This window comes from Dermacentor variabilis, chromosome 1, assembly GCF_050947875.1.
Source record: "Dermacentor variabilis isolate Ectoservices chromosome 1, ASM5094787v1, whole genome shotgun sequence".
Lineage (NCBI taxonomy): Eukaryota > Metazoa > Arthropoda > Arachnida > Ixodida > Ixodidae > Dermacentor > Dermacentor variabilis.
The window spans coordinates 133,889,607-133,902,986 of NC_134568.1; the positions used below are offsets into that span (position 1 = coordinate 133,889,607).

Consider the following 13,380-nt stretch of genomic DNA (forward strand, 5'->3'; position numbering starts at 1 on the left):
TGTTCTTCCTACAACGAGTGGAATCTAACTTTCTCAAATGCCACAGACCTAATTAAAATTTGTCCGGTGGTTGCCTCAAAAGCGTTTCTTTATTTTCGATGTATTTGTGTAGGAAAATTTACAGAATTAACGGAATTGTGCTAGCTCTTTTTATTTGTTATGTACAGTTGCAAACTGAATAAGTTTCTTTCCTTCAAGTTTTGCTATATTCAGCAATTTTTAATGAGAATTGATGGCGTTAATGAAAAAACTATGATTTAAAAATGTTTTAATGTATCAAACCTCATCGAATTTGGTCCCATAGCTGGCGAGAAAAACGATTTATTTTTCATGTGGATTACATAGGAACACCCGAGCTTAATCTTTTTTTTAGGGATTGCGTGTATCGGTTTAGTTTGCGTTTCTCACCCTAATTTTAGAATATTGGCTCTGATCTCCTGGTTGTTTCCTTACAACGAAATTCAAGCTTTTAAACTTTGTACGATATATGGTGTACTTCTCTATGAAGACCACCATTCGCACACAGTTTTGCAGGGACTGCCAGTGTTAATTTTACACATATACACAGACTGAAATGTTGTATGGTTTCGGTATATGGTGTACTTATCTATGAAGACCATATTTGCCACATTTTTGCAGGGACTGCCAATGTTATTTTTGCACTTAAACATAGACTAAAATGATGTGTGGTTTCGTCTGCCTGACACAACATTGCAATGCACATTCATATCAGTTTATTTTCAGGCTTTAGTACCCAACCATTTATTGTACACTGCTGGAACAGGCGGTCCTTTTGCAGTTTCAGTGGTAAGGTTTCTTGACCTAGTCAAGCATGTTATGCTTGCCAGGTGTCCACTGTAATCAAGGCTGCCACTGATTTCTTTACCTCATGTTTCGGGCGTTAACACCACCAGCTTGCACCGAGAAGCATGTTGGCAGCTACAGTTTGTGTGTTGCAAGTTCTGGTCTGAAGCGTGTATGTAACATAAATGAAGCATGTATCTAGTCTGAAGTGCAATAAACATTTCAAACTGAATACTTTGTGGTAGTAGTACCATTTTTTTTGCCACTGCATTTACTGTAGTCCTTATTGGCCACAGTATAGTTCTCTAGAACCTTGGTAAATTGCAAGCACTTTACACACGTCGGCCTAGCTTCTATAGGCATTTGCCTGTAGGGACTCGAAAGCAACTGCATATAAATATTCTGTAAAAATTTGCCTTTAGCATCTCTAAAGCAACTCGATAGAAATGTTGTATAAAAATTTGTCTTTAGCATCTTCAAAGCAACTCCATAGAAACATTCTATAGAAATTTGTCTTTAGCATCTCTAAAGCAACTCGATAGAAATGTTGTATAGAAATTTGTCTGTAGCATCTCTAAAGCAACTCGATAGAAAAGTTCTCTAGAAATTTGTCTTTAGGATCCTAAAAGCAAGTCCATTCAGCGATTCTATAGAAATGTGTCTTTATAGTTCCTATAAGAATGCGGTAGCCAAATGACTTTTGGAATTCTATAGGAAAATTCTATAGGCGATAAAAATAAACGCAATAGAGTTGTATAGAACAAATTCAAGGCTTACTAAAACAACACATTAAACATTTTCGTAAGGGCACTCACAAACCTTGGCGGCAGATGTGGAACATCCCTTCTGCTGCAGGCGTCACGAGTACGTGATCTTTCTGGGTGAAGGCAACTGGTCAATAAACCCGCACATGTTACCTGAAGGCATCAATGTTGCCGGATTTGAGACCCTCGTTATGTAAGAACGAGAAGAAAGGGGGCTAACCGAGGGGCCCGATTTTTATTAATCATATCATGAGAAGCCCCAACAAACAAAGACACCAAGAAAAACACAGGGGAAATTACTTGTACTTAATAACTGAATTGAAAAAATGATAAATAATGGTAATGAAAGTGGATGAAAAAACAACTTGACGCAGGTGGAGAACAATCCCGCGTTTTCTCATTACGCGTGCGATGCTCTGACCACTTCATCTACCGCGGCGCGGTTTGCTCACCCGTTTTCTTCGGTATTTACCCGTTCCTTTAGAACTAACCTTGGGAGGTTTAGCCAGTGCCACCACTGACAAACCTTGGCGGCGGACGTAAACATCTTTTGTGCCGTAGGTGTCACGAGTACGTGGTCTTTCTCGGTGAAGGCAACTGGTCCCGCGCATGCTACCTGAAGGCATCAATGTTGTCGGATTCGAGACCCTCGTTTGATCCTCGTTTGATGACGACTTTGATGGCGCATATCGTCAAACTGGCTCCATTCTGGAAATTCATTCCAACTGGACACGCTATACAGGATTCTTTCGAGTGTTTTTCCGAGCGTGAAAGAAGCCCGCAAATGCAAGAAAAATCGTCGCGCGACTGGCCGCTCGAGGCGGGCTTCTTGCACTTTCGGTAAAACACTTTTATGTAGCATGTATCAAGCAACAGAAAGCTGTGTCGTGAGTTTTTCATCTTGCTCTTCAATTTTGTCATTGACAGTTCTGATTTAGTATAATATTTAAACATTTCATTAATTACTTAAGAGTATCCAATTAGGCAGATTGAATAAAACAATAATCTGAGTGTCTCCAAGCGACGGCAAACCACATCGCTCTCAACCGTGCGTCGAGCCTATCGCTTACCAGGAACGACGGCGCTTCCTTTCCGTGTGCCGCCGCCAAAGATGCTGACGCACTGCGAGGCCGATGCCTAGAGCCACGGCCGCTCACTTCGCCACGATCCGCGCGCACGGTTCTTTTGCGCTAAGCACGGTTGCGAGTGCTACAATACGATAACGCATGAGGGCAGCCACGTGTTTTCATTTCATATTTCGCGGGCCTACTTTAAAGGCCGAAAAAGATCGCCGCGTAGCATGTACGTTGCTACAAAAAATTGGTTCGGTCGTTTCTGAACCCCCTCTACAGCGCAATGAAACGCACTTGATCCTAAAGTGAATATTAAATATTTTGCCGAATACAGCTTAGTTAGTTAACGAATTAAGCGGAGTATAAAAAATACTCTAGGAAGCGCCACTTGACGTCAAACCATGTGCTTTTGGTTTCATTCAGATGCGGCTACCCACTTTTTTTAAACCCTTGGTTCAAGTTCAAGTGAAACACCCTGTATATGGGAGGTTTCTCTGTTACTTCAGACAGACATTTAAAACCGCCTTTGGCAGATAGCGCCATTCGACATCTTCAGGTGGCTGACGGGAAGACGTGAACATTCTTTGAAACAGCAAATTCAATTGGGCGGTTAGCTAACTACTAAAGTCTCACTAATAATGGTGCTTGAGGAAGCTGGGCAGACGGCCAGCACCGACACGGACGCTGCAATGGCATCATTAGGGCACATGTTGAAATTTAGGAAATGAAACCGGGTAACAACACGCCCTTTTTCACTTAGCAGAAATCCGAAGACGAGCGCTAGTTGCAATATATTCATCCACAAGAAGTGCCACATATTACGTTGATCTTCCAGTTAACAGTTCTATAAAAGCCTCCATCGCGTTATGCAGGCAAAAATTGTAATGTCAGTGAATTTATTTCGCTGATATTGAAACAGGTGTCCTTAATGGTACACAAGTCTCGGAATTTTCTGTAATAACGCATGACTCCGTTATCATCCGGATTCAATTCAACAATTATAAAATGGAGTCAAATGCAGTAATTAAAATATTAATGAAAGAACCTTTGCTCGTTAGTAAGCCAAACAGTGGGATTTGTTAATATCTGCCTCTTCAAGTTTTTTTCTTGGAAAGGAAGAATTGCGATATTCAAAAATTCGTTCGCGAAAACGAAAGTAAATGAACAGGTACGTGGTATCTTATGCAGATGTACGAACGCAAAATGCGAGATCATGAAGAGGAGTGTGCCGCCGCATACAAAAAAAAAGGGGGGGGGAGGGGGAGGTATCATGCGGGTGCCATTTTCAATGGTTTCCGGCGATTTGTGTCATGCATTTCTTTGTCAGATCTCGACTCATCCCGACTGCGTAATGTGTGGAACTGGTGTCGTATAACACGGCTACAGGGACGGAAACACACCATATGCCTGAAGCCGAGGACGTTCAGGCGCCGGATGATCCAAGGCAGCTGGGGCTCAGGATAGAACCGGTGGACAAGGCGCACTCGGAAAGGCGCCAGTGGTGTCAGCGACTGGATGATGAGGCAGTCGCCGTGGCGGCTGCGCATGCGAACCAGCACCAGAGCGGGCCCCACTTGAAGCACCTGGACGCGGTGCTTGAGGAAGTCGGGGCAGGTGCCGAACACCGACACGCATGCTGCCACGTCCACGGAAGCCGTGTGCTCGTGCGGAGTCCAGGTAGCCTGCACGAAAACAACGATACGCGTTCTATACAGGGCCGCCCACACAATGTGCGATGCGGATCGTATACGTCACCGTTCCGGATGTATAACGATGTTCGCGGCCATCCAGCCAAACCACCTATTGCCACAGCCTCCAGGTGTTTCGCAGTTATTGTGTGCCGCCGTTGTTCAGAGCTCCATGTTAGAAAAGGGAACCGTAATCATAAACCGGCACCCCGAGTTTATCGGCGCGCCATAGCCTTGGCCGCGTCGCTTTTGCGCCATAAAATTGCCAAACGAGTACCTTCATTAACGCGTGGCTGTGGGGCGCCCCGAAAATTGCGAAACGAGAAAAGTTTCGACAGAGCTTGCAACTGCCGTACGCGGCGTAGGAACATTATCAGGGAGGTTTTAAGTATCGCATGCGCTACCATTTCAAATGCTAATGATTGCGTCTTCGCGCTATCTTCGAATATATATCCTTATTGGGCCACACGCAAGTACAGCAAAAAAGAGCAACAAAGTAGCAAAAAAACAAAAAGCGAAACCCCAAAAGCGCGAAAGGAAACAGTGACTTGACGGAACAGATAAGAGATGGAGCTCCTAGAATTAGCATGCTAAAGGCTTTAAAATAGACAAGAAGAGTGCGCGAGATCGGGCGGATTATGCTGTATTCGGTTGGCGCAGATTTTACTATGGCAACGTATCTTGATTCGTTGCGACCGTAAACGCTGACCTTCATAAATGATTCTAGGTGTTGGCGTAGGCAGCTAGACATCACTGATCATACAAATTAAATTTGTGATTTTCCAGACTAATCAGAAACGAAGTATCGATTCATTGTTGGTTTTATCTTGACGATCACTGACATTATACTAAATTAGACAATACCATTCTTTAGCACTGGAACTCGGACTCGGCGAAGAGCGCATATAACCTTGTGTAATGCTTGGTCAGCTCGTCACTGACAAAGCAGAAGAACATCACTTGTATAAGCCGCGCAGCCAACGTCTCCGTTGCTGCCCTGTCACTTTTTAACCTGCTGCGGACTTGCAGACTCGATGGGCTGTTCGTTCATACGTGGCACGTTTGAGAGCACTTGTAATCGCGGCGAGCAAGCGTGTATTTCGCGTGCTCTTTTTTTTTAATACTTCGTGGGCTTTGTTTAAGAAACACAACAAATCATTACGCAACAAGTTGGAAGTTCAAAGCTGCTGAATTAGATGCTGCCTGGAACGTTCTCCAACTTTCGTATTCGAAGTCCTCGCCTAAAATTAATACTTACGAAGTTGGTTATTTAATACTGGGTAATTATACAATTAAGCCCAATACAAAACAAAAGTATTGCTTCTTCCGTTCCGTAGTCATGGACATTCATTCGGTCGCGTCTTCCCAGAGTGCTTCATATGCACATGTCTAAGGTTATGGCTAAAGGTGCGTCAGACGTAACCATTCAACTTTTTTACAGGTACGTTAGACGGATCCGTCAGTACTTATATGGAAGTACGTCTAACATATCTCGTTGGTTTCGGCATGTTTCACGCTAAGATAAACCGGGAATAAGCACGCGGAAAAGGTAAATACGCACTTCCCTCGCGTCAACGTTCCTGTTGTGTGTGTTGCGGCGAAGCGCGCCTGAGTGAGGGCAGATCTGCATGCTCATCACTGCTGCAACAATTGCCGCATCTTCTGCAATGGCGTAGATGCGCAATTTTGTAGAAAGAAAAAACGCATTCCATCCGGTTCATCCGGTACTGCGACAACGTGTGCTTGTCGCAAATTGAATAATTATACAATTACCCTCCGCTACCAATCAGCTTGAGTGCAAATGGCACCGTGTTGCTACTGTTCTTCGCATATGTGGCAATTACGAACATGTCGAAGTCTTAACTTCGATCCACTAATGAACAGAAACGTTAACTAAACCGAAGCAGCGAAGCACAACTCGTCACCGAACAGTTCGTTCCGCTGACCCCTCTCTTCAAGATGTCTTCAATTTGTATTCGCGAACAAGCGCGAATGACGCTTGTCGTACCGTTTGCTTTGTCACTCACAAGAGCTTCCTACATGAGGTTTCTTCGGGGGACAGGTTTAATTACACCACTATGCAGATCACTAATACAAACTTGGAAATTGGTAGCGTGTGTATACGGGCGTCGCATGAGACGTCGGGCTTCTGCGTACGTGTAAAATAATACTGGGCGGTGTTCCTACACACATATAATTTGTTGCTTCTGTGCGTGCTTAAGGTAGCGAATTCTGTAAGTGGGCATGTGCGCTAACGTGGGGGAGAATGTAAATGCTGCAGCTCACTTCGAGGGCTATCAGTGTCAGCGCAGCCGTGGGCTCGCTTTTTAAACGAAACAGACGATCAGAAGTGGCTGTAGGCGTGCGATACATTATAGATAAAATATTGTGTATAGAATTCAGGTGCACACGCATTTGTCTTCGGAAACGCCGAAACCATGAAACATCACGCAGCAGTAACCACAACAGTTTCCATACAGTGGTTAATATCCCACGTAGAGTAATGACTGCAATTTGCCCGTTCTTGGCGGTGCGTTAGAAAACCCTAATGCCACGCTAGAGTACTCGGGTCTGGTGCAATACCAAGTGAGTACAAATTTTTCATGTTTTTCCGCTTCGGCAGACTTTATGAAGTAGGCAAAACCATTTTCGCCGCTACATCTGACAAAGGCAACATCACAGCAAACAGTGCGTTCTCACTACTGCGCGACAGCCACACAGTCCGTCGAGTCATGCGTTTAAAAGTTCATTTCGCTGCTTTTTTACATGTGCTAAAGAGCAGTTGTAAAGACAGCGAGATAAACATACTGTAAGGACAGCGCAATAAACATGTTAAAAGCATGACCCGACGGTCCGCGACTGTCGAGTGTTAGTGAGCACTGCTTGGTGCCATCTTGCCAGCGCCAGATGTAAGAGGCCAAAATGGTTTTAACCGCGTCAGACAAAGTGCCGCAGGGCACTCTGTCTGAGAAACCTGTGAATTAAAAATGGTCACTTGGTGGTTCGAGCCTGACCAGAGTGCACAATATGTGTCCTAACCAAGGTTTTAATGAGGTCTGTATCGGGGGTCCCTTTTGAAGGCAGAGTAATAAAAGGCTTGATTGGAGCGACCTTGGTAATGGTATCGCATTACAGCCGCTCGGGTGTAGCATGTGGATTTAGCTCCTTTGCCTCCTTCTCCTAGTGTTGAGTCGGTGTCTCGATGGCTATACGTAGGGTAGGCTCTCACACAGCTGAGGCGCGGGAAAGCACGCAGAACAGCTGTGACGTCAGCCCGGAAGAGTATGGAGTTGTTACGCCTCGCCTCCAGGACGAACATTCGCTTCATGCGGCCAAAACCGACGCCAAGTGTGTGAAACTATCGCTAGAACAAGGAAGACGTTACCTACGCTACAGAACTCCGAAATCTCCGTACATGGCCGCGTGTTTCCAGCGGCTAACATCAAGGAGCATGCACGTGGGCGTACGCGTCAGTGTCCAGTTATGGCCCAATGCGACACTTTAAAATTTTCTTCGTTAACCTCGTACGTATACATCGATGGTAGTTCTTTTTTTTTCTTCCTTCAACAATGAGGTGCCTAATCATTCCTAAACATTAAAGAAAAACAAGTGTTACCGAAGATTTATTTATGTGCCGGCTAGCAACGTACAGTCGGCTTCAACTTGAATTAAACCCTCGAATAAACAATGTTTGTGCACGTTTCTTTACACACATTGTACATTGCAAGCGTGTAGGAGAGAAGGACGGGAATAGGGGGATGGTTGGAGTGTTGGAATAGGTCAAATAATTCAAACACCATTTGAGCTATGTAGTTGGGGGAACCCGTCCCCAATAGCGCCGCCGTACGTATCGTTTCTGCGGTAATTTGTCGTCGCTTCGTCAAGGAGTGCGGGTGAATCGAAAATTGCCTTTTCGATTGCACAATGTAATCGCATTTTTATTGCAGCAAGGCAACGAGTCAATGAAGAAAAATCTTCAAAACTTGCAATTCTGGAATGTTCTCTGCCACTTTAATATAAAGCTAAATGAACGACCGTTCCACATGAAAAGCGATTTCGCCCTGTCTTGTGTCCTTGGGAGGAATGGGACAGCAGTATCGAGGGAGGAGTAGGATGCCTGCCGCAGCCCTCCCTTACTGTGCTACATGCTTTAGTTGTTTTCTTAATTGTGAATTACCTCTCTATGGTTAGTTACTTACTCGTGTATTTATAACACTCTCCTAAATAAATTTTAAACCAAAATTACGACATGTAAGAACATGTAATACGGGATAAACGAACTGGCCCAGGAATCATGGCAGAACTGGACCAGCAATCATGGCAAAAAAAAAAGGCGTGGCAAAGGAACGTAGACGTTCACAGCAGAGCTAATACAGCCAATGATAAGTCTTTTCTCTTGACGTAGGAAGAAACGAAGCCGCAGTGTAACCTAACCCTCCCTGACAAAGAGCCGCAGGGTCTCGCAGCAATCGGCGTTTAAGGGTCCCCGGTCTAGGTTAAAACATAATTTTTGTAAGAATATGCTTGTATGAACATCCACGAAAGATCAGTCGTTATTGAAGGACAAAGTCAAGAGCACTGACGGCATAGATACATTTGTGAAGGACATGAAAAGAAGAGGAGGAATATTGGCAATTACTTTTACTGCCCGTCGGACTTATGTGTATTGTAAAAGACATCGTTCCAAAGTTGCCAGAGTGACAAGTGGCAAGCAGAACCATAAGACTGAAGACCTTGTGTTCGGTGTCGACCTTTCCGCGTATAAGGTCAAGTAGACACACTTTAGGGCTATATGAAATGGTCCCATCTCCTCCAGCTTGATGTCTCACTGCTACGAATGGCAAGGGTGTAATGGGACCCTTTCTGCCTCTTTCAGTTTTTTTATACAATGCTTCCAGAGCATCCTCGAAGAAAAAGCTTTTGCGTTATTGTAGCTGAATGTCTGATGTAAATTTAAACATGTTCAGCATGTGGCTATGTGACAGATGAACTCAGCAAAAAAAAAACGTAAATACTTTCTTGTTGATCCTGCCGTTGCGCCCCCACCAATCCTGTTAATTTCCCCAAAAGCCTCTCTCCAGCAGTTCTAGACGATCATAACTAGAACGCCAATGCCTTTTTTTTGCAGGTTTTGAGCACGGATATCTCGAAAGCGGTGCTAATCTGTGAATTTATGTAAAACGAAAATGGGGGACTTCCCTATGATTCAGCTTCCATTTAGAAGTTGCCTCTTGTGGGCTAAAGTGAGCAATTAAAAAGTTATTAGTGAGTTCGTTTAGGCTATCTCTAGACATCGTGACTTGTGCGATTAATGTCCGCCTCTTCAGGTAATCCACCTAAACAGGACAGATGGTGCTCTTTGTCACAGACGATTTTTTTTATTTGTTCGTAATAAAAGATTAAAAACATCAGGTAACAAAGCCGATACTTGAAGATTAACAACACCAGAACTACAAATTTTGTAGACTTCTGAGCAGCATCAATTATTTAGTTAACGAGAAGGGAGAAGTATAACCAAAATTTACATTAAAACCACACTTTTCGGAGCCTAACCAGATCCTTCTTCAGGGGTAAGATGGCAGGAGGAGTAGTAGCGCTTATATTTCCCTTCTCTTTAATTCCGTTGTCCCCAACCAGGCACATATCTGCCGAACGTTCACCTTTGCATTAATCGTTTGCTGGGTGGCTTAACGATTGCAGTGCCGGACGTCTTTTTATATACGCGTTGTTCTGTTTTCTTTAGTTCTATGAACTGCTTTATTTCAAAATACAACTAAAAAATTAGACCGATCATTTTAGAGCTATTAGACTGCCGTAATCAATCCAAAATTCTAAGAAACTGTTATAGGCCAAAGGGGAGCAGTTTTTCAATATGCGAAGATTTTTCGTGGCGCGTGAGAAACTCCAGAAAAACAAACTGGGACTACGTGAAAGCTAGAAATTAATCGTAGGTTAATGAAAAACAGCGTATCAATGGTGACCTTTCCCGATGGGATGATGAAACAAATGACGCGGGCCTGATACGACCACAGTCTGCTACTTCGATCTCACAAAATCAGGAAGCAGGAACACCAGCAAGACACCCTCGGTACAACGCACTTCATAAGAGATAACCTTCTGCAATATTAAAGCGCGTAACATACTAAAGAAAATTGGCTTCCTTGAAGTGTTACTTCTTGATAACGAAACAGATTTTGTTACTTTAATCTAGACAACATGGCCAACAATCGTTATCGTGGATGCTGAAACCACACCGCCAAACTACGTAATCGTGAGGTAGGACCGACTAACACTTGGCGTCGCCTTAGTGATTAAAACTGAAATTCTTGATATTGTGTGACTTGATGTCATCGGCGTGAAAGGAATTTTTGTAAGCTATCAGTTTTCGGCATGAAGTCCCTCATGTGATGTTGATGAGATGGAAAGGCTGCGCAAAATAACATCCTGGATGCCAGAGTAGTACTTCTAGAAGATTTTGTTCTGCCTTATGTAAACTGGCCAAGACTTCAACACCACTCACTCAGTGCCGATATGTTCTCGATCTCATGCTTTTACTGAATCTCAGCAAAATGGTAACAAAGCCAACAAGGGTTCAAGGAACTACTTCCAACATACCGTGCTTGACTTAGTTTTTCTGAGCCATCATTTTCTTTGTTTGCTTCTCTATTACCAATATCTTTAGTTGTACACCTTGTAAACACCCTCTTTCCATATAATATTGCATACTTTATTAGTTACGCAAGATTACACCTTTTTTTTCTTGTCGATGTTCTAGTATTTGAAAAGTACATGTTTTCATCTATCACTGCTTTTGCACCGACACTGAGTTTTTTTATAATGCGTTATATACATTACCGCATTCTGTTTATTGTGTTCACGTATTTTTATCACGTGTCTTTACTCGTTTTCTTGAATTGGTTTGTTTCGTTTTTACGCCAGATTCTTCTTGGTAACTGTAGGTTGTACCAATATCTTGAATCTGGGATGGTGTAATTAATTTTTTTGTCTTGGCCTAGCAAAAACTTGTGCAATAATACTCTTGTAAATATATACTGTATTTACATTAGCTTTGTTGCTCGTATCTCCTACAATTTTACTTGCCCTTGCTGTTATAATTCCATGAGAAATTGACAGTACATGAAATAAATAAGGGCTCTGCTATTGCTTTTCATTGTTATTGATGAATATTGTTTCGTACAGGAGGGCCCAAATAGCCTTTGACAATGGGACCTTCTTCTGCATACAAAATCTTGTAGCATCACTAAGCTTTCGTTAATAAATTTTGTTCCTGATTCTGTATGAAGCTTCAATAGCTCCCTAGTCATAAGGCTATACCATAAACACCATCAGAACAATGACAGAAGGGCCCAATACATCTTTGTCCTGATGCTAATTCCGAAAGATGAATCTTCAAGCACGGCCGAGAGCAAATGTTGCTATGCATGTCCATTACCAATTTAAAATGACATAGATCCGGCCATTCTCTCATGCGTGTTTGAACGAACATTTCCAATGACACTGGCAATACTAGTAAAGTATATCTTCCATTTGTCTGATGAATGTACGACGCTGGAGGAGGGGATCTTACGGCTTCCAACGGTTCAAATTCCGCTTTTTCCTAGCTGAAGAGAGATTTGTAGTAGTGGTAGGCAGTGTAATGTCGGCCGAGGAAACGACGCGGAAACAACGACCTATACAGCACTGCAGGTTCGATGACAGTAAGATGTTCTTGCACACTTGGAGGACCAGTGCTCCAGTGAGCAGTAAGAATATAGAAAGGTGGCCCTGGAACGCAACACGCTGTTACACTTTTCCGAAAGGAGTGGTGCCCGTGTTCAGAAACCGCTATTACACTAGAAATTATTTGTAAGAGCAAATTCCAAGCAATCCTGATATTGGACATATTATCAGTGAAGGCCACCGGCCACATGAAAAGAACACTTATGAACGAAAAGCTTTGCGAATTCACAAAGATATTCATTCTTGAGTGTTCATCGCCGTTGGCCGCTTGCTTCCGCTAATAGTACGCCCAGCATATAGATTGGCTGGCATTTCCTCTTACGAACAATACTATCGTAAGAGCTCTTTGTGAATACAGGCCCTGAAGCCGAATTCGTAAAGCTTTTCGTTCGGAAGTGCTACTTGCCAATGGGCGGCAGCCTTCGCCAATAATGTGCCCAGCATTATGATTGGCTGGCATTCCCTTTCATGAATCATTCCAGAGTAGAGCTTTTCGTCTACGGTTGAATTAACAAAGCTTTTCGTTCGGAAGCGCTACTTAACAATGGGCCGCCGCTTTGCCAATAATATGCCTTGCATCAAGAATGGCTGAAATTTCATCTTACGAACAATTTTAGCGCGAGAAGGCTTTAGGAATTCGAGCCATGGTCGTTATAGTATCACCCAAGTCCACTGAAAAACAAAGGAAACTGTGCAAAATATTTGATAACGTTGCAGTTCGGCATCTTAATGTCTAACTGTAATACCCTTTACTACTCGTTCTTAGGAAATGCACCAGGTTCGTAGCTGCCTGCGTAGGTAAACAGAGGCGATGCATAGCTCCACCAAAGTTCTTGCCTGCCAGGAGTGGTTGACCAAGCGGCCCCACCAAGAGTTTCCGAGTGTGCGCTGGAACTGCTCGCTAGTTAGGAAGCACGAGGCACGATGAATCTGATTAAAATGTCCCAGATCGGCGCCATTCTCAGCGATGTCCTGAATGTGCGCCTCGACGATGTGCTCGAAGCGGTGCTCCTCCCTCCAGAGGCCCTTCTCGACCTCGGCCACGTCCGGCAGCTCCCAGGAAGGAGCCGCGCCATCCGCGTGATACCACACGAACAGCAGACCAAGGGACTCACGCGACTCCCATCTTGTGGCTTTCACGAACTCCGGAACTGTAGGGAAAAATGGAGGTCATTTGGCACAGAAAAGTATACGGTAATCAATTTATTTGGTCGACATTGAAAACGTAGGCAGCTATTCTGCAGCCGGCTTCTACGCAGACATCAAATTCTTAAATGATTAAGGAATTATAGCATGAAGTGATATGATAGC

At 43.6% G+C, this 13,380-nt stretch overlaps 1 protein-coding gene across 1 annotated transcript in view; it reads right to left on the reverse strand.

The window, feature by feature from the left end:
* Positions 1 to 13,380, reverse strand: part of LOC142585662 (cholesterol 7-desaturase nvd-like) — a 55,132-nt gene that overhangs the window by 12,601 nt on the left and 29,151 nt on the right. Inside the window, exons 4-5 of the mRNA XM_075696637.1 lie at positions 12,907 to 13,220; positions 4,042 to 4,371 (exon numbers count right to left, since the gene is read on the reverse strand). Coding sequence (XP_075552752.1) covers positions 4,042 to 4,371; positions 12,907 to 13,220 — 644 coding nt within the window. The remainder of the gene's footprint in view (positions 1 to 4,041; positions 4,372 to 12,906; positions 13,221 to 13,380) is intronic.